Below are 22,061 nucleotides of genomic sequence, written 5' to 3' on the forward strand. Positions count from 1 at the left end.
CAGACGTGCTCAGTGGGGCTGGTGTGTGTGTGTGACTGGTCAGGCCCTGACTCTCTCAGGCTCTGTGTTGTACAGGGATGGGCGAGTTGATCCCAGACGTGCTCAGTGGGGCTGGTGTGTGTGTGTGACTGGTCAGGCCCTGACTCTCTCAGGCTCTGTGTTGTACAGGGATGGGCGAGTTGATCCCAGACGTGCTCAGTGGGGCTGGTGTGTGTGTGTGACTGGTCAGGCCCTGACTCTCTCAGGCTCTGTGTTGTACAGGGATGGGCGAGTTGATCCCAGACGTGCTCAGTGGGGCTGGTGTGTGTGTGTGACTGGTCAGGCCCTGACTCTCTCAGGCTCTGTGTTGTACAGGGATGGGCGAGTTGATCCCAGACGTGCTCAGTGGGGCTGGTGTGTGTGTGTGACTGGTCAGGCCCTGACTCTCTCAGGCTCTGTGTTCAGGGATGGGCGAGTTGATCCCAGACGTGCTCAGTGGGGCTGGTGTGTGTGTGTGACTGGTCAGGCCCTGACTCTCTCAGGCTCTGTGTTCAGGGATGGGCGAGCTGATCCCAGACGTGCTCAGTGGGGCTGGTGTGTGTGTGTGACTGGTCAGGCCCTGACTCTCTCAGGCTCTGTGTTGTACAGGGATGGGCGAGTTGATCCCAGACGTGCTCAGTGGGGCTGGTGTGTGTGTGACTGGTCAGGCCCTGACTCTCTCAGGCTCTGTGTTGTACAGGGATGGGCGAGTTGATCCCAGACGTGCTCAGTGGGGCTGGTGTGTGTGTGTGACTGGTCAGGCCCTGACTCTCTCAGGCTCTGTGTTGTTCAGGGATGGGCGAGTTGATCCCAGACGTGCTCAGTGGGGCTGGTGTGTGTGTGTGACTGGTCAGGCCCTGACTCTCTCAGGCTCTGTGTTGTACAGGGATGGGCGAGTTGATCCCAGACGTGCTCAGTGGGGCTGGTGTGTGTGTGTGACTGGTCAGGCCCTGACTCTCTCAGGCTCTGTGTTGTACAGCGATGGGCGAGTTGATCCCAGACGTGCTCAGTGGGGCTGGTGTGTGTGTGTGTGTGTGTGACTGGTCAGGCCCTGACTCTCTCAGGCTCTGTGTTGTACAGGGATGGGCGAGTTGATCCCAGACGTGCTCAGTGGGGCTGGTGTGTGTGTGTGACTGGTCAGGCCCTGACTCTCTCAGGCTCTGTGTTGTACAGGGATGGGCGAGCTGATCCCAGACGTGCTCAGTGGGGCTGGTGTGTGTGTGTGACTGGTTGGTGTGTGTGGGAACAAGACAAAGTACACCAGTCCATTACAGGACACACACACACACACACACACACACACACACACACACACACACACCCCCTAGACAGGACACCGGTCCATCACAGGACACACACACACTAGCCAGGACACCGGTCCATCACAGGACACACTCACAATCACACCAGGTCGTTGGACTGTAGAAGGAAATTAATGTGAAGACGCAGAACATGCAGACTCCACACAGACAGCACCATAGAAATCGAACCCAGCAATGCCACTCTGACAGGCAGCGGAAAGAGTGAGGGTTTTGTGTTCTTGTGTCTCTGTGTCAGTGCAGCTGCGCGGTGCTGCGTGCACGTGTGTGTGGGGTTGTGCTGCTGTGTGCCTGCAGGTCCTCGCAGTAGCTACTCTGGGGCTGGGGGGGCCTCTTCACCTGCCTCAGCCTCCTCACCTGCCCCCTTCTCCCCAGCCTCCTGCTCCATCATCTGTTTATACCCCCGCTTGAAGAAGCCAGCCTGCACAGAGAAACACTTCGTCAACACTGAGAGAGAGAGGGGTTAATACACACACTGACTGGACACTCCAGTACATTAACACTGCACTGAGAGAGAGAGGGGTTAATACAGACACACTGACTGGACACTCCAGTACATTAACACTGCACTGAGAGAGAGGGGTTAATACAGACACACTGACTGGACACTCCAGTACATTAACACTGCACTGAGAGAGAGAGGGGTTAATACAGACACACTGACTGGACACTCCAGGACATTAACACTGCACTGAGAGAGAGAGAGGGGTTCATACAGACACACTGACTGGACACTCCAGTACATTAACACTGCACTGAGAGAGAGAGGGGTTAATACAGACACACTGACTGGACACTCCAGTACATTAACACTGTACTGAGAGAGAGAGAGGGGTTCATACAGACACACTGACTGGACACTCCAGTACATTAACACTGCACTGAGAGAGAGAGGGGTTAATACACACTGACTGGACACTCCAGTACATTAACACTGCACTGAGAGAGAGAGGGGTTAATACACACACTGACTGGACACTCCAGTACATTAACACTGCACTGAGAGAGAGGGGTTAATACAGACACACACTGACTGGACACTCCAGTACATTAACACTGCACTGAGAGAGAGAGAGGGGTTAATACACACACACTGACTGGACACTCCAGTACATTAACACTGCACTGAGAGAGGGGGGTTAATACAGACACACTGGACACTCCAGTACATTAACACTGCACTGAGAGAGAGAGGGGTTAATACACACACACTGACTGGACACTCCAGTACATTAACACTGCACTGAGAGAGAGAGGGGTTAATACACACACTGACTGGACACTCCAGTACATTAACACTGCACTGAGAGAGAGGGGTTAATACAGACACACTGACTGGACACTCCAGTACATTAACACTGCACTGAGAGAGAGAGAGGGGGGTTAATACAGACACACTGACTGGACACTCCAGTACATTAACACTGCACCGAGAGAGAGAGAGGGGTTAATACTGACAGTACAGTGGACAGTACTACCTTGTAGAGTCCAGCAGTGATGAGAGCGAGGAGCAGGAGCCCCCCAGCTGCTCCTCCGATGATCTCTCTCTTGTAATCGTATTCAGTATAGAGCTCAATTCTCGTCTCCACCTGCAGAACACACACAGCTCTGTACAGCACACACAGCTCTGTCCTGACTCTGTACAGCACACACAGCTCTGTATAGCACACACAGCTCTGTCCTGACTGTACAGCACACACAGCTCTGTCCTGACTCTGTACAACACACACAGCTCTGTACAGCACACACAGCTCTGTCCTGACTGTACAGCACACACAGCTCTGTCCTGACTCTGTACAACACACACAGCTCTGTATAGCACACACAGCTCTGTCCTGACTCTGTACAACACACACAGCTCTGTCCTGACTCTGTACAACACACACAGCTCTGTATAGCACACACAGCTCTGTCCTGACTGTACAGCACACACAGCTCTGTCCTGACTCTGTACAACACACACAGCTCTGTACAGCACACACAGCTCTGTCCTGACTCTGTACAACACACACAGCTCTGTCCTGACTCTGTACAGCACACAGCTCTGTAGTGGGCTCAGCTCTGTTTTGTCTACCCCTTGAAATCTCCGAATCCTTACCTGAGTCTTGATGTAGTCCTCCTGAGTGGTAGTGAAGACATGGATGAACCGTTTTGTGTCAAACTGCAGAGATGCCAAGGTAACCAAATTGACAGACTGCAACTGAGTCTGAGTGAGAGAGAGAGGGGGGTTAATACAGACACTCTGACTACACTCCAGTACATTAACACTGCACTGAGAGAGAGAGAGGGGTTAATACAGACACTCTGACTACACTCCAGTACATTAACACTGCACTGAGAGAGAGAGGGGTTAATACACACACACTGACTGGACACTCCAGTACATTAACACTGCACTGAGAGAGAGAGGGGTTCATACACACACACTGACTGGACACTCCAGTACATTAACACTGCACTGAGAGAGAGAGAGGGGTTAATACAGACACACTGACTGGACACTCCAGTACATTAACACTGCACTGAGAGAGAGGGGTTAATACAGACACACTGACTGGACACTCCAGTACATTAACACTGCACTGAGAGAGAGAGAGGTTAATACAGACACACTGACTGAACACTCCAGTACATTAACACTGCACTGAGAGAGAGAGGGGTTAATACAGACACACTGACTGGACACTCCAGTACATTAACACTGCACTGAGAGAGAGAGGGGTTAATACACACACTGACTGGACACTCCAGTACATTAACACTGCACTGAGAGAGAGAGGGGTTAATACAGACACACTGACTGGACACTCCAGTACATTAACACTGCACTGAGAGAGAGAGAGGTTAATACAGACACACTGACTGGACACTCCAGTACATTAACACTGCACTGAGAGAGAGAGGGGTTAATACAGACACACTGACTGGACACTCCAGTACATTAACACTGCACTGAGAGAGAGAGGGGTTAATACACACACACTGACTGGACACTGCAGTACATTAACACTGCACTGAGAGAGAGAGAGGGGTTAATACACACACACTGACTGGACACTCCAGTACATTAACACTGCACTGAGAGAGAGAGGGGTTAATACACACACACTGACTGGACACTCCAGTACATTAACACTGCACTGAGAGAGAGAGGGGTTAATACAGACACACTGACTGGACACTCCAGTACATTAACACTGCACTGAGAGAGAGAGGGGTTAATACAGACACTCTGACTACACTCCAGTACATTAACTCTGCACTGAGAGAGAGAGAGGGGTTAATACAGACACACTGACTGGACACTCCAGTACATTAACACTGCACTGAGAGAGAGAGAGGGGTTAATACACACACACTGACTGGACACTCCAGTACATTAACACTGCACTGAGAGAGAGAGGGGTTAATACACACACACTGACTGGACACTCCAGTACATTAACACTGCACTGAGAGAGGAGGGTAGGTACAGCTGGAGAGTTCCAGGGAGAGGTTGAGACAGGTGAAGATATCACTCAGACAGGTGAGGGATTGACTGTACCAGCTCTATCCAGGCCGAGCTGACTGTGCCAGAGAGGTTGTAGAGCAGTTTCTGTCTGGACTCCAGCAGGGGAATAGAGCAGGTGAACTCCTTACACTCTGCAACACTGCAGTCCTGAGAGAGACAGGGATGTGTCAGTACCTGTGTATGACTTCCCACCAGGAGTGTGTGTCTATAGTCTGTCCAGGGAGAGTCTGTACAGGTGTGTGTGTCTTGTTAGAGATTGTACAGGTGTGTACATTGAGAGTCTGTACAGGTGTGTGTGTCTTGTTAGAGGTTGTACATGTGTGTGTGTACAGTGAGAGTCTGTACAGGTGTGTGTGTCTTGTTAGAGATTGTACAGATGTGTGTGTACAGTGAGAGTCTGTACAGCTGTGTGTGTGTGCAATGAGAGTCTGTACAGGTGTGTGTGTCTTGTTAGAGGTTGTACAGGTGTGTGTGTACAGTGAGAGTCTGTACAGGTGTGTGTGTCTTGTTAGAGATTGTACAGGTGTGTGTGTGTGCAGTGAGAGGCTGTACAGGTGTGTGTGTCTTGTTAGAGGTTGTACAGGTGTGTGTGTTGTTAGAGATTGTACAGGTGTGTGTGTACAGTGAGAGTCTGTACAGCTGTGTGTGTGTACAGTGAGAGTCTGTACAGGTGTGTGTGTCTTGTTAGAGATTGTACAGGTGTCTGTACAGGTGTGTGTGTCTTGTTAGAGATTGTACAGGTGTGTGTGTACAGTGAGAGTCTGTACAGCTGTGTGTGTCTTGTTAGAGATTGTACAGGTGTGTGTGTGTGTCTTGTTTGAGATTGTACAGGTGTGTATGTACAGTGAGAGTCTGTACAGCTGTGTGTGTGTCTTGTTAGAGATTGTACAGGTGTGTGTGTGTCTTGTTAGAGGTTGTACAGGTGTGTGTGTGCAGTGAGAGTCTGTACAGGTGTGTGTCTTGTTAGAGATTGTACAGGTGTGTGTGTGTCTTGTTAGAGGTTGTACAGGTGTGTGTGTGTGTGTGTGTGTCTTGTTAGAGATTGTACAGGTGTGTGTGTCTTGTTAGAGGTTGTACAGGTGTGTGTGTGTGTGTCTTGTTAGAGGTTGTACAGGTGTGTGTTGATAAAAGTTTGGTGCATTACTCACTACTAAGGGCCGTGTCTTGAGCTGTTTGACGAAGTCGGACACTGTGGGTCTCTTGCTGTTTTCTGTGCAGTTGGCGATCTGAGGAGACAGACAGTGTCACTGTGTCACTGCCAGCGCTGGAAACCACAGTCACTGGCTGGACAGGCAGACAGGCAGAGAGACAAGGAGACAGACAAATAATCAGACAGGCAGGCAGAGAGACAAGAAGACAGACAGACACTCAGACAGACAGGCTCACAAACAGACAGGCAGATGGACACACAGACAGACACCCAGAGACAGACACTACAGACGGACAGACAGATACTCAGACAGACAGACAGTCAGCCGGACGGACAGAGGGACAGACAGAGGGACAGACGCCCTCACCTTCAGCACTGAGGAGTCTGTCCAGATGGCCCTGTCCCCGAGCCTCACTGGCACCCTGATGGTCACGGTCACTGGGAGACTCCTCAGGCCCTGGTTCTCCACCTGCAGGGACAGCGCAGCTGAGACAGTAGCTCTCCGCCCACGAGCCCCAGAACTCCCAGAGCTCCCCGTGCCCCTGGGAGACCAGGACAGGGGAGATTCAGACATTTTTGTATGAACAACTACATTTCCCAGAAAGCAGTGGGGCTGCCGGGGGGGGTGGGGATGACCTGCTGTCCATAGTCACCTGACCAATTGGAGGAAGGCAACTGGGCAGGTGGTGACTATAAACCAGGAAGCAGAATCTGCCAGCGTGGTTGTGTGTGTTGGGCGTGTGGGTGTGTGGGCATGTGTTGGGGGGGGTCTGTGGCGTGTGCGGTGTGTGTGTTGGGGTGCGTGTTAAGGTGTGGTGTATGATGTGTGTTTGTTGGGGTGTGTGTGTTGGGTGTGTTTGTTGGGGTGTGTGTGATGTGTGTTGGTGTGCGGTATGTGTGTGTTGGGGTGTGTGTGTGTTGAGGGTATGTGCTGAGAAGTGGTGTGTGTTGGTGTGTGTGTTGGGGGGGTGTGGTGAGTGGGTGTGTGTTGTAGGGGTGTGGTGAGTGTTGGGGGTGTGTGTGTTGAGATGTGGTGTGTGTTTGGGTGCTGACCACTCAGTGGTGGCCTGTACCTGGACAACATGGTGGACAGGTCTCCTGAGGTCATTGCGTCCAGCTGAGAAGTTCACATAGCTGGTTGATTCATCGAGCCTGCAGAGGAACAATAGGTCAGTGTCCGACTGTCCGACTGTCCGACTGTCCGACTGTCCGACTGTCCGACTGTCTGTCTGTCTGTCTGTCTGTCTGTCTGTCTGTCTGTCTGTCTGACTCTCAGTGTCTGTCTCTGACTCTCTGACTCTCTGTGTGTCTCTCAGTGTCTGTCTCTGACTCTCTGACTCTCTGTGTGTCTCTCAGTGTCTGACTCTCTGTGTGTCTCTCAGTGTCTGTCTCCGACTCTGTCTGTCTCTCAGTGTCTGTCTCTGTCTCTCTGTCCGAGTGCCTCTCTGACTGTCTGTGTCTCGGAGTACCTGGTCTGACTCCTCCAGCCTGTAGAGAAAGGACAGGTCAGAGCAGCAGGGAATCAGGGTTGTGCAGTGTGTGTCTGTCTGTCTGACCCCATCTCTCTGCCTGCATGTGTCTCTCTACAGTACCTGTCTGACTCTGGGTCTATGTGTCTATCATTGCGCCTGGAGAACTGTATGTGTGTGTATAACTGTATGTGTACAGTATGTGTCTGTATAACTGTCTGTATAACTGTGTAATTGTATGTGTCTACATAACTGTATGTCTTTATAACTGTATACCTGTATAACTGTATGTCTTTATAACTGTGTAATTGTATGTGTCTATATACTGTAACAGAATAACTGTCTATATACCTGTGCAATTGTATGTGTCTATATACTGTAAAACTGTATGTGTCTGTATAACTGTATGTGTTTATATAACTGTAGAACTGTGTGTGTATAACTGTATGTGTATGTGTCTGTATAACTATATGTCTGTATAACTGTAGAACTGTGTGTGACTGTATAACTGTATAACTGTGTAATTATATGTGTGTGACTGTTTGCTGTATAACTGTGTGTGTGTCTCTGTAACTGTGTGTGTGACTGTATAACTGTGTGTGTCTGTATAGCTGTATAACTGTGTGTGTGTCTCTGTATAACTGTGTGTGTCTGTATAGCTGTATAACTATGTGTGTGTGTCTCTGTATAACTGTGTGTGTCTGTATAGCTGTATAACTATGTGTGTGTGTCTGTATAACTGTGTGTGTCTGTATAACTGTGTGTCTGTATAACTGTGTGTGTCTGTATAGCTGTATAACTATGTGTGTGTGTCTGTATAACTGTGTGTGTCTGTATAACTGTGTGTCTGTATAACTGTGTGTGTCTGTATAGCTGTATAACTGTGTGTGTGTATAACTGTGTGTGGGTCTGTATAGCTGTATAACTGTGTGTGTGTGTCTGTATAACTGTATAACTGTGTGTGTGTGTATAACTGTGTGTGGGTCTGTATAGCTGTATAACTGTGTGTGTCTGTATAACTGTGTCTGACTGTATAGCTGTATAACTGTGTGTGTCTGTATAACTGTGTGTGTGTCTGTATAACTGTGTGTGTCTGTATAACTGTGTCTGACTGTATAGCTGTATAACTGTGTGTGACTGTATAACTGTGTGTGTGTCTGTATAACTGTGTGTGTGTCCCTCCCTGCACAATCCCAGCTCCGGACTGGACTCGGGGAAATCTGGGATGGGCCCCTGGTGCTCCGGGGGTCCGGCACAGACAGACTCACTCATTCTTCACCAGCACGTTGATGCCCAGTTTGACTGGGAGGGTCCTGTTGACGAAGCTCTGTGTGGTTGCGTGCTCCTCGTTGGAACTGGGGAGAAACAGGGCAGAGAGAGAGAGAGAGAGAGAGAGAGAGAGAGAGAGAGACATGTGTGAGTACACTGCGAGTTGTGAGCTGGCCCGTGTGTAGAAAGAGTGAGAGTACAGTGTGAGCTGTTGGAATACATTGTGAATTGTGAGTCGACTGTTAACTGTATCGGACAGGAGCGCACTGTCAGAAAATATAAAGTACTATGTGAGTAACTAGAAAAGTGTGAGGTTAGTAAGTCTAGGGTAGGGTGTGAGTAACTAGCAGAGTGTGGTATTAGTAAGATAAAAGTAGAGTGTGAGTACCTAGCAGAGTGTGGTGTTAGTAAGTCTAGGATAGAGTGTGAGTAACTAGCAGAGTGTGGTGTTAGTAAGTCTAGGGTAGAGTGTGAGTAACTAGCAGAGTGTGGTATTAGTAAGATAAAAGTAGAGTGTGAGTACCTAGCAGAGTGTGGTGTTAGTAAGTCTAGGGTAGAGTGTGAGTACCTAGCAGAGTGTGGTGTTAGTAAGTCTAGGGTAGAGTGTGAGTAACTAGCAGAGTGTGGTATTAGTAAGATAAAAGTAGAGTGTGAGTACCTAGCAGAGTGTGGTGTTAGTAATTCTAGGGTAGAGTGTGAGTAACTAGCAGAGTGTGGTGATAGTGAGTACAGAGTACAGTGTGAGCACCTAGCAGATTGTGTAGTGTGCAGAGTAGAGTGTGAGTAAAATGTGAGTAGCGGAAGAGTACCTGGTGGCATTAGCAGAGATGGTGACCTCTGAGGACCACTGCTGGCTACTGCTGTCCACATCAAAAGTGGCCAAAAATACAACCTGTAGTCCAGTGACAGAACTCTGGTTAAGTGATATAGAAATACATAACAAATACATACACTGTGCTGTCCTGTCACTGGTCTGTGTCTCACTGACACTGTGCTGTCACTGGTCTGTGTCACACTGACACTGTGCTGTCCTGTCCTGTCACTGGCCTGTGTCTCACTGACACTGTGCTGTCACTGGTCTGTGTCGCACTGACACTGTGCTGTCACTGGCCTGTGTCTCACTGACACTGTGCTGTCCTGTCACTGGTCTGTGTCTCACTGACACTGTGCTGTGCTGTCACTGGCCTGTGTCTCACTGACACTGTGCTGTCCTGTCACTGGTCTGTGTCTCACTGACACTGTGCTGTGCTGTCACTGGCCTGTGTCTCACTGACACTGTGCTGTCCTGTCACTGGTCTGTGTCTCACTGACACTGTGCTGTCCTGTCCTGTCAGTGGCCTGTGTCACACTGACACTGTGCTGTCCTGTCCTGTCACTGGCCTGTGTCTCACTGACACTGTGCTGTCACTGGTCTGTGTCACACTGACACTGTGCTGTCACTGGCCTGTGTCTCACTGACACTGTGCTGTCCTGTCACTGGCCTGTGTCTCACTGACACTGTGCTGTCACTGTGCTGTCCCTCACTGACACTGTGCTGTCCTGTCAGTGGCCTGTGTCACACTGATACTGTGCTGTCCTGTCACTGGTCTGTGTCTCACTGACACTGTGCTGTCCTGTCACTGGCCTGTGTCTCACTGACACTGTGCTGTCCTGTCACTGGTCTGTGTCTCACTGACACTGTGCTGTCCTGTCAGTGGCCTGTGTCTCACTGACACTGTGCTGTCCTGTCCTGTCAGTGGCCTGTTTCACACTGACACTGTGCTGTCCTGTCACTGGTCTGTGTCTCACTGACACTGTGCTGTCCTGTCCTGTCAGTGGCCTGTGTCACACTGACACTGTGCTGTCCTGTCCTGTGTCTCACTGACACTGTGCTGTCACTGGTCTGTGTCACACTGACACTGTGCTGTCACTGGCCTGTGTCTCACTGACACTGTGCTGTCCTGTCACTGGCCTGTGTCTCACTGACACTGTGCTGTGCTGTCAGTGGCCTGTGTCTCACTGACACTGTGCTGTCACTGGTCTGTGTCTCACTGACACTGTGCTGTCCTGTCCTGTCAGTGGCCTGTTTCACACTGACACTGTGCTGTCCTGTCACTGGTCTGTGTCTCACTGACACTGTGCTGTCCTGTCACTGGCCTGTGTCTCACTGACACTGTGCTGTCACTGTGCTGTCCCTCACTGACACTGTGCTGTCCTGTCACTGGTCTGTGTCACACTGATACTGTGCTGTCCTGTCACTGGCCTGTGTCTCACTGACACTGTGCTGTCCTGTCACTGGTCTGTGTCACACTGATACTGTGCTGTCCTGTCACTGGTCTGTGTCTCACTGACACTGTGCTGTCCTGTCACTGGCCTGTGTCTCACTGACACTGTGCTGTCACTGTGCTGTCCCTCACTGACACTGTGCTGTCCTGTCACTGGCCTGTGTCTCACTGACACTGTGCTGTCACTGTGCTGTCCCTCACTGACACTGTGCTGTCCTGTCACTGGCCTGTGTCTCACTGACACTGTCCTGTCCTGTCAGTGGCCTGTTTCACACTGACACTGTGCTGTCCTGTCACTGGTCTGTGTCTCACTGACACTGTGCTGTCCTGTCAGTGGCCTGTGTCTCACTGACACTGTGCTGTCCTGTCACTGGTCTGTGTCACACTGACACTGTGCTGTCACTGTGCTGTCCCTCACTGACACTGTGCTGTCCTGTCACTGGCCTGTGTCTCACTGACACTGTGCTGTCCTGTCACTGGTCTGTGTCTCACTGACACTGTGCTGTCCTGTCAGTGGCCTGTGTCACACTGACACTGTGCTATCCTGTGACTGGTCTGTGTCTCACTGACACTGTGCTGTCCTGTCAGTGGCCTGTGTCACACTGACACTGTGCTGTCCTGTCACTGGTCTGTGTCTCACTGACACTGTGCTGTCCTGTCAGTGGCCTGTGTCTCACTGACACTGTGCTGTCCTGTCAGTGGTCTGTGTCTCACTGACACTGTGCTGTCCTGTCAGTGGCCTGTGTCACACTGACACTGTGCTGTCCTGTCAGTGGCCTGTGTCTCACTGACACTGTGCTGTCCTGTCACTGGTCTGTGTCTCACTGACACTGTGCTGTCCTGTCAGTGGCCTGTGTCTCACTGACACTGTGCTGTCCTGTCACTGGTCTGTGTCTCACTGACACTGTGCTGTCCTGTCAGTGGCCTGTGTCACACTGACACTGTGCTGTCCTGTCAGTGGTCTGTGTCTCACTGACACTGTGCTGTCCTGTCACTGGTCTGTGTCTCACTGACACTGTGCTGTCCTGTCAGTGGCCTGTGTCTCACTGACACTGTGCTGTCCTGTCACTGGTCTGTGTCTCACTGACACTGTGCTGTCCTGTCAGTGGCCTGTGTCACACTGACACTGTGCTGTCCTGTCAGTGGTCTGTGTCTCACTGACACTGTGCTGTCCTGTCAGTGGCCTGTGTCTCACTGACACTGTGCTGTCCTGTCACTGGTCTGTGTCTCACTGACACTGTGCTGTCCTGTCAGTGGCCTGTGTCACACTGACACTGTGCTGTCCTGTCAGTGGCCTGTGTCACACTGACACTGTGCTGTCCTGTCACTGGTCTGTGTCTCACTGACACTGTGCTGTCCTGTCAGTGGCCTGTGTCTCACTGACACTGTGCTGTCCTGTCACTGGTCTGTGTCTCACTGTCCTGTGCTGTCACTGGCCTGTGTCTCACTGACACTGTGCTGTCCTGTCACTGGTCTGTGTCTCACTGACACTGTGCTGTCCTGTCAGTGGCCTGTGTCACACTGACACTGTGCTGTCCTGTCAGTGGCCTGTGTCTCACTGACACTGTGCTGTCCTGTCAGTGGCCTGTGTCACACTGACACTGTGCTGTCCTGTCAGTGGCCTGTGTCTCACTGACACTGTGCTGTCCTGTCACTGGTCTGTGTCTCACTGTCCTGTGCTGTCAGTGGCCTGTGTCTCACTGACACTGTGCTGTCCTGTCACTGGTCTGTGTCTCACTGACACTGTGCTGTCCTGTCAGTGGCCTGTGTCACACTGACACTGTGCTGTCCTGTCACTGGTCTGTGTCTCACTGACACTGTGCTGTCCTGTCAGTGGCCTGTGTCTCACTGACACTGTGCTGTCCTGTCACTGGTCTGTGTCTCACTGTCCTGTCCTGTCCTTGTTCTGTGTCACACTGTGCTGTCTCTGTCCACTGCTGTCGTCCTGCAGCTGGACCGTCGGACCGGCAGCAGGGCAGGGCAGGACCGACTCACCCTGGAGCCGCCCTTCAGGATGGGCTTGCTGATGAGGCAGGTGATGTTCCTCAGGCTGGAGGTCTCCTCGCCGGCCGTCCCCTCACACTGGACTGTGGCCCTCCTGTCAAACTGGGAGCCCACCGCCGGTCAGTCAACAGAGCGCTGGGGCAGGACTCGAGCAGCGCCAGCGCCACGGGCTGCGAGTAACACTAGAGCACTGGTCTACTAAGGGTCCAGCAGCACGTTACTGCAGTCATATCTGCACTAGGGTGTGTAAGCAGGGTGTGTCGGAGTGTAGTAACAGTGTAGTAGAGTGGGAGTACCTGCAGCAGGGGGTTTCAGTGGTGCCTGTAGGAGTGTAGTAACAGTGTAGTAGCGTGGGAGTACCTGCAGCAGGGTGTTTCAGTGGTGCCTGTAGGCGTGTAGTAACAGTGTAGTAGCGTGGGAGTACCTGCAGCAGGGTGTTTCGGCGGTAGGACAGCACCGAGGGGTAGGTGAAAATGACCCGGCTGTTGTAGGAGTGTAGTAAGAGTGTAGTAGAGTGTAGTAGAGTGGGAGTACCTGCAGCAGGGTGTTTCAGTGGTGCCTGTAGGAGTGTAGTAACAGTGTAGTAGAGTGGGAGTACCTGCAGCAGGGTGTTTCAGTGGTGCCTGTAGGCGTGTAGTAACAGTGTAGTAGCGTGGGAGTACCTGCAGCAGGGTGTTTCAGTGGTGCCTGTAGGCGTGTAGTAACAGTTTAGTAGCGTGGGAGTACCTGCAGCAGGGTGTTTCGGCGGTAGGACAGCACCGAGGGGTAGGTGAAAATGACCCGGCTGTTGTAGGAGTGTAGTAACAGTGTAGTAGAGTGGGAGTACCTGCAGCAGGGTGTTTCAGTGGTGCCTGTAGGCGTGTAGTAACAGTGTAGTAGCGTGGGAGTACCTGCAGCAGGGTGTTTCGGCGGTAGGACAGCACCGAGGGGTAGGTGAAAATGACCCGGCTGTTGTAGGAGTGTAGTAACAGTGTAGTAGAGTGGGAGTACCTGCAGCAGGGTGTTTCAGTGGTGCCTGTAGGCGTGTAGTAACAGTGTAGTAGCGTGGGAGTACCTGCAGCAGGGTGTTTCAGTGGTGCCTGTAGGCGTGTAGTAACAGTTTAGTAGCGTGGGAGTACCTGCAGCAGGGTGTTTTGGCGGTAGGACAGCACCGAGGGGTAGGTGAAAATGACCCGGCTGTTGTAGGAGTGTAGTAACAGTGTAGTAGAGTGGGAGTACCTGCAGCAGGGTGTTTCAGTGGTGCCTGTAGGCGTGTAGTAACAGTGTAGTAGCGTGGGAGTACCTACAGCAGGGTGTTTCGGCGGTAGGACAGCACCGAGGGGTAGGTGAAAATGACCCGGCTGTTGTAGGAGTGTAGTAACAGTGTAGTAGAGTGGGAGTACCTGCAGCAGGGTGTTTCAGTGGTGCCTGTAGGCGTGTAGTAACAGTGTAGTAGCGTGGGAGTACCTGCAGCAGGGTGTTTCGGCGGTAGGACAGCACCGAGGGGTAGGTGAAAATGACCCGGCTGTTGTAGGAGTCCTCTCCTCTGTTCTCTACGGCGACAGTCAGGTTGAGGACAGGAGAGATCCCCACCTGCAGCTCCGGCACCCTGAGAGACACAGGACACTCATCACAGGAGCAGGCATGACGCCCACACACAGCCCTCTGTGTCCGTACAACCACTGTACGGATCGGAGACGGAGACGTGATCCGAGCCTCAGGGTTGAGAAACACAGCAGGCCTCTCTGCCCGTACCTGGAGAAGTTGAAGTCCACTTTGAGATCATCGACACACTTCTCATCCGCACCACACTGCCTCTCAAAGTCCAGCTGAGAAGACGAGAGACTGGGTCAACACACATAGACCACCTCTTCACTGAAACTGTCTCCAGCTGGGGAGACAGACCGAGACAGAGAGAGGCGCCAGAGACAGACAGAGAGAGGCACCAGAGACAGACAGAGAGAGGCACCAGAGACAGACAGAGAGAGAGAGAGGCACCAGAGACAGACAGAGAGAGAGAGAGACACCAGAGACAGACAGAGAGAGAGAGAGACACCAGAGACAGAGAGAGAGAGAGACACCAGAGACAGACAGAGAGAGGCACCAGAGACAGACAGAGAGAGGCCAGAGACAGACAGAGAGAGGCACCAGAGACAGAGAGACACCAGAGACAGACAGAGAGAGAGAGAGACACCAGAGACAGAGAGAGAGAGAGACACCAGAGACAGACAGAAAGAGAGACACCAGAGATAGACAGAGAGACACCAGAGACAGACACCAGAGACAGACACCAGAGACAGACAGAAAGAGAGACACCAGAGAGAGACACCAGAAACAGACAGAGAGAGAGACACCAGAGACAGACAGAGAGACACCAGAGAAAGAGAGAGACAGACAGACACCAGAGACAGACAGACACCAGAGACAGACAGAGAGAGACACCAGAGAAAGAGACAGACAGAAAGAGAGACACCAGAGACAGACAGACACCAGAGAGAGACAGAGTGAGAGAGACACCAGAGACAGACAGAGAGAGAGACACCAGAGAAAGAGAGAGACAGACAGACAGAGAGACAGACAGAGAGAGACACTAGAGAAAGAGAGAGACAGACAGAAAGAGAGACACCAGGGACAGACGGACACCAGAGACAGACAGAGTGAGAGAGACACCAGAGACAGACAGAGAGAGAGACACCAGAGAAAGAGAGAGACAGAGAGACAGACAGAGAGAGACACTAGAGAAAGAGAGAGACAGACAGAAAGAGAGACACCAGAGACAGACAGACAGACAGACACCAGAGAGAGAGAGACACCGGAGACAGACAGAGAGAGAGAGAGACACCGGAGACAGACAAAGAGAGAGAGAGAGAGAGAGAGAGAGACAGAGAGACAGAGAGAGAAGAAAGAAACAGATGCAGAGGGCTGGAGAGAGAGACAGACAGAGAGCGAGGGACTCACAGGGAAGAAGGTTTTCCGTCCAGACCCGGGGTCGAGGATGGGGCTCAGGCCGTCGGCCGAGGAAGAGGGCAGACCGGTCATGGAGAACTGCAGCTCGTTGGAGAGAGAGCTCAGGGAGTCCTCGGGACAGCTCTGGGGCGGAGAGAGAGAAAAGGGGGGAGTGGGGAGACGAGTGGGCAAGGGGCTCCAGGCGCCCTGTGGGCAGGGCTCAACGAGGCGGACACTCACGGGGATCTCGAACGGGTGAGAAAGGCACTTCAGCCCCAGCCCCACGAGGACGCTGCCCAGGAGCTGGCGCATGTTGGGCTTGAAGTGGGCCCTGTAGCGCAACCGGGTGGCGTCCAGGGTGAGGGTGTAATTGATGGTGGCCTGCAGGACACCTGCGGAAAGGGGCAGCTACCGTCACGGGGTCTGGCTGGGACACTCCTCACACAGAGAGATGAACACAGACCCCAGAGACACTCCTGACACAGAGAGATGAACACAGACCCTAATACAGACCCCAGAGACACTCCTCACACAGAGAGATGAACACAGACCCTAATACAGACCTCAGAGACACTCCTCACACAGAGAGATGAATACAGACCCCAGAGACACTCCTCACACAGAGAGATCAATACAGACCCTAATACAGACCTCAGAGACACTCCTCACACAGAGAGATGAACACAGACCCTAATACAGACCCTAGAGACACTCCTCACACAGAGATGAACACAGACCCTAATACAGACCCCAGAGACACTCCTCACACAGAGAGATGAACACAGACCCTAATACAGACCCCAGAGACACTCCTCACACAGAGAGATGAATACAGACCCTAATACAGACCCCAGAGACACTCCTCACACAGAGAGATGAACACAGACCCTAATACAGACCCCAGAGACACTCCTCACACAGAGAGATGAACACAGACCCTAATACTGACCCCAGAGACACTCCTCACACAGAGAGATTAACACAGACCCTAATACAGACCCCAGAGACACCCCTCACACAGAGAGATGAATACAGACCCTAATACAGACCCCAGAGATACTCCTCACACAGAGAGATGAACACAGACCCTAATACAGACCCCAGAGACACTCCTCACACAGAGAGATGAACACAGACCCTAATACAGACCCCAGAGACACTCCTCACACAGAGAGATGAATACAGACCCTAATACAGACCCCAGAGACACTCCTCACACAGAGAGATGAACACAGACCCCAGAGACACTCCTCACACAGAGAGATGAATACAGACCCTAATACAGACCCCAGAGACACTCCTCACACAGAAAGATGAACACAGACCCTAATACAGACCCCAGAGACACTCCTCACACAGAGAGATGAACACAGACCCTAATACAGACCCCAGAGACACTCCTCACACAGAGAGATGAACACAGACCCTAATACAGACCCCAGAGACACTCCTCACACAGAGAGATGAACACAGACCCCAGAGACACTCCTCACACAGAGAGATGAATACAGACCCTAATACAGACCCCAGAGACACTCCTCACACAGAGAGATGAACACAGACCCCAGAGACACTCCTCACACAGAGAGATGAATACAGACCCTAATACAGACCCCAGAGACACTCCTGACACAGAGAGATGAACACAGACCCTAATACAGACCCCAGAGACACTCCTCACACAGAAAGATGAACACAGACCCTAATACAGACCCCAGAGACACTCCTCACACAGAGAGATGAATACAGACCCTAATACAGACCCCAGAGACACTCCTCACACAGAGAGATGAACACAGACCCCAGAGACACTCCTCACACAGAGAGATGAATACAGACCCTAATACAGACCCCAGAGACACTCCTCACACAGAAAGATGAACACAGACCCTAATACAGACCCCAGAGACACTCCTCACACAGAGAGATGAACACAGACCCTAATACAGACCCCAGAGACACTCCTCACACAGAGAGATGAACACAGACCCCAGAGACACTCCTCACACAGAGAGATGAACACAGACCCCAGAGACACTCCTCACACAGAGAGATGAATACAGACCCTAATACAGACCCCAGAGACACTCCTCACACAGAAAGATGAACACAGACCCTAATACAGACCCCAGAGACACTCCTCACACAGAGAGATGAATACAGACCCTAATACAGACCCCAGAGACACTCCTCACACAGAGAGATGAACACAGACCCCAGAGACACTCCTCACACAGAGAGATGAATACAGACCCTAATACAGACCCCAGAGACACTCCTCACACAGAAAGATGAACACAGACCCTAATACAGACCCCAGAGACACTCCTCACACAGAGAGATGAACACAGACCCTAATACAGACCCCAGAGACACTCCTCACACAGAGAGATGAACACAGACCCTAATACAGACCCCAGAGACACTCCTCACACAGAGAGATGAACACAGACCCCAGAGACACTCCTCACACAGAGAGATGAATACAGACCCTAATACAGACCCCAGAGACACTCCTGACACAGAGAGATGAACACAGACCCTAATACAGACCCCAGAGACACTCCTCACACAGAAAGATGAACACAGACCCTAATACAGACCCCAGAGACACTCCTCACACAGAGAGATGAACACAGACCCTAATACAGACCCCAGAGTCACCTCTCACACAGAGGTGAATTTCACCCCTCATATGAACTCTCGAAACAATCCACCGAAAGCACGATTATATACCAAGGGGGAGAGTTTACCAATATTGTCCTTGGTGACTTTAGAGACTTGAAAGCACACTTTAGCTTCATTCCTTTTCGTTGCTTTGCAGTCTGTGCTCTCGGTCGAAATCTTGCTGGGACTGTAGGTCACTTGAGTCTTAACCAGCAAGACTGGCCTGGACCTAATGCAGAACACAGACATGGTTGCAGCAGCTGATCCTCTTGACATTAGTGTGTTCACTGTGAGCCCTGCAACTACTGTTACTGCAGCTGCTGTACTCATTATACGAAGCAGTGGCACTGTGGCTGGAGGGTTGCCGGTTCAAATCCTGCAGCCAGCAGAGGAATCCTACTCTGTTGGGCCCCTGAGCGAGGCCCTTCGCCCCAACTGCTCCAGGGGTGACGTATAAATGTCTGACCCTACGCTCTGACCCCCAGCTTCTCTCTCCCTGTGTGTGTGTGTGTGTGGGTGTGGGTGTGGGTGTGTCTCTGTCTGTCTGTCTGTCTGTCTGTCTGTCTGTGGAGAGCGAGCTGGGCTCTGTGAGAAGACAGATTCCTCACACAAGAGACTGTACCTGGCTCATACAGCGATCTGATCTGATCTACAGTAACTGTGTTGCTGTTTCTGCTTTGGCTGTTGTAATTGCAAATGTAGTTGTGCTTTCTTCTGCAACTATATCTTAAACTCTTGCAGTGTGATGACTGTTGTTATTGCTTTTTCTCCTGCTGCTGCTCCTGTTCCTTGTGGTACTGTACCTGAGGAGAAGCACAGAGCCTCTGGATCCCACGGCGATGTCAGTCAGACTGTCCCCGCTAAGGTCCTGTGAGCTGGAAAGAGACTGACCGAAATACTGCAGTCCTGGGGACACTGAGGACCCAGCGATTCTCTGCAAATAAAGAAGTGGTTGGGAGTGATAGTGATTAGAAACCCAAATACAGATGGTAGAGGCACATATAATAATAGAGACATTAAAACAGAGAGATGAACACAGACCCTAATACAGACCCCAGAGACACTCCTCACACAGAGAGATGAACACAGACCCTAATACAGACCCCAGAGACACTCCTCACACAGAGAGATGAACACAGACCCTAATACAGACCCCAGAGACACTCCTCACACAGAAAGATGAACACAGACCCTAATACAGACCCCAGAGACACTCCTCACACAGAGAGATGAACACAGACCCTAATACAGACCCCAGAGACACTCCTCACACAGAGAGATGAACACAGACCCTAATACAGACCCCAGAGACACTCCTCACACAGGGAGATGAACACAGACCCTAATACAGACCCCAGAGACACTCCTCACACAGAGAGATGAACACAGACCCTAATACTGACCCCAGAGACACTCCTCACACAGAGAGATTAACACAGACCCTAATACAGACCCCAGAGACACCCCTCACACAGAGAGATGAATACAGACCCTAATACAGACCCCAGAGATACTCCTCACACAGAGAGATGAACACAGACCCTAATACAGACCCCAGAGACACTCCTCACACAGAGAGATGAACACAGACCCTAATACAGACCCCAGAGACACTCCTCACACAGAGAGATGAACACAGACCCTAATACAGACCCCAGAGACACTCCTCACACAGAGAGATCAATACAGACCCTAATACAAACCCCAGAGACACTCCTCACACAGAGAGATGAACACAGACCCTAATACAGACCCTAGAGACACTCCTCACACAGAGAGATGAACACAGACCCTAATACAGACCCCAGAGACACTCCTCACACAGAGAGATGAATACAGACCCTAATACAGACCCCAGAGACACTCCTCACACAGAGAGATGAACACAGACCTTAATACAGACCCCAGAGACACTCCTCACATAGAGAGATGAACACAGACCCTAATACAGACCCCAGAGACACTCCTCACACAGAGAGATGAACACAGACCCTAACACAGACCCCAGAGACACTCCTCACACAGAGAGATCAATACAGACCCTAATACAGACCCCAGAGACACTCCTCACACAGAGAGATGAACACAGACCCTAATACAGACCCCAGAGACACTCCTCACACAGAGAGATGAACACAGACCCTAATACAGACCCCAGAGACACTCCTCACACAGAGAGATGAACACAGACCCTAATACAGACCCTAGAGACACTCCTCACACAGAGAGATGAACACAGACCCTAATACAGACCCCAGAGACACTCCTCACACAGAGAGATGAACACAGACCCTAATACAGACCCTAGAGACACTCCTCACACAGAGAGATGAACACAGACCCTAATACAGACCCCAGAGACACTCCTCACACAGAGAGATGAACACAGAACCTAATACAGACCCCAGAGACACTCCTCACACAGAGAGATGAACACAGACCCTAATACAGACCCCAGAGACACTCCTCACACAGAGAGATGAATACAGACCCCAATACAGACCCCAGAGACACTCCTCACACAGAGAGATGAATACAGACCCTAATACAGAGCCCAGAGACACTCCTCACACAGAGAGATGAACACAGACATCAGACAATACGAGACGATACAACAGGCTGAATTAAGTCCCCTCACACAGGTGGTTTGGAGTGACTTACCTGTGAGAAAGTGGGGTCCACCCCCCCTCTCCTCCCGTGAAAGATATACACGCTGCCCTGCCCCCCATCCTCCAGGGGAGCACCTACGGCCACTTCCACCAGCCCGTCTCCATTCAGGTCCAGCACCTGGGCCAGGGACGCCCCGAAACGCCCAAACTGCACCCCGTCCGCGCCCTGCAGGGTGTTGTCCGCACAGACAAATCGGCCCTGACAGACAGGCGGACGAGACTGTGACACCCAGCTTATGAGCAGATCCTTTTAAAGACAATCTTCACATCCTAAGGTTCCTAGACGGTGTTTCTACACTAATATTACAAAAAAGCGGAAAGTACTCTGACAGATTGAGACTCTCCTGCTTGCAGATGGAAATGAAACACATAATGGTGTCCTGTGATATACTACAGGAAAGCTTTCCTGCACTCTGTCAGGACCCATGGAGACTGTGTCCAGATCGTGAACGAGGACACAAGGGTTCAGACTGCGGACTGTCGGACTGTGTGAATCAAACAGCGCAGAGAGAAGGAAGGTTTAGCCACAGCAACAGACTCTGGCACAATCGTGCTCTCTCTGTCTCTGTCTCTGTCTCTGTCTCTGTCTGTCTGTCTGTTTTTAATCCCCTGGATGGATCGCCTGGCCCTGGACTTATGCTTGTGTTTCGGATTCCCCGTTTGGACTTCCTCTTGGACTGTTCGCCCGGGACTCACTCCCCTGGACACCTGCGCACCAAGGACACGCCCCCCGTCTCCTGCGTGACTGTCTCCCCAGTGTTTCCTCACTACTCCGGATGGCGTCGCCTGCATAGGG

General features: G+C 51.5%; 1 protein-coding gene across 1 annotated transcript in view; it reads right to left on the minus strand.

The window, feature by feature from the left end:
- Nucleotides 1–1,330: 1,330 nt before the first annotated feature.
- Nucleotides 1,331–22,061, minus strand: part of itgam.1 (integrin, alpha M (complement component 3 receptor 3 subunit), tandem duplicate 1) — a 46,939-nt gene continuing 26,208 nt past the window's right edge. Inside the window, exons 14-32 of the mRNA XM_088915726.1 lie at nt 21,258–21,464; nt 19,400–19,530; nt 18,683–18,825; nt 16,170–16,321; nt 15,942–16,073; nt 14,739–14,812; nt 14,248–14,592; nt 13,895–13,994; nt 13,429–13,563; nt 12,996–13,106; nt 9,546–9,628; nt 8,736–8,822; nt 7,072–7,150; nt 6,366–6,467; nt 5,997–6,074; nt 4,882–4,995; nt 3,436–3,543; nt 2,816–2,926; nt 1,331–1,758 (exon numbers count right to left, since the gene is read on the minus strand). Of these exons, the coding sequence (XP_088771852.1) occupies nt 1,648–1,758; nt 2,816–2,926; nt 3,436–3,543; nt 4,882–4,995; nt 5,997–6,074; nt 6,366–6,467; nt 7,072–7,150; nt 8,736–8,822; nt 9,546–9,628; nt 12,996–13,106; nt 13,429–13,563; nt 13,895–13,994; nt 14,248–14,592; nt 14,739–14,812; nt 15,942–16,073; nt 16,170–16,321; nt 18,683–18,825; nt 19,400–19,530; nt 21,258–21,464 (2,403 nt within the window). The 3' untranslated portion in view covers nt 1,331–1,647. The remainder of the gene's footprint in view (nt 1,759–2,815; nt 2,927–3,435; nt 3,544–4,881; nt 4,996–5,996; nt 6,075–6,365; nt 6,468–7,071; nt 7,151–8,735; nt 8,823–9,545; nt 9,629–12,995; nt 13,107–13,428; nt 13,564–13,894; nt 13,995–14,247; nt 14,593–14,738; nt 14,813–15,941; nt 16,074–16,169; nt 16,322–18,682; nt 18,826–19,399; nt 19,531–21,257; nt 21,465–22,061) is intronic.

The sequence above is a fragment of the Atractosteus spatula genome, chromosome 5, assembly GCF_055471065.1.
Source record: "Atractosteus spatula isolate fAtrSpa1 chromosome 5, fAtrSpa1.hap1, whole genome shotgun sequence".
In the NCBI taxonomy this organism is placed as follows: Eukaryota; Metazoa; Chordata; class Actinopteri; order Semionotiformes; family Lepisosteidae; genus Atractosteus; species Atractosteus spatula.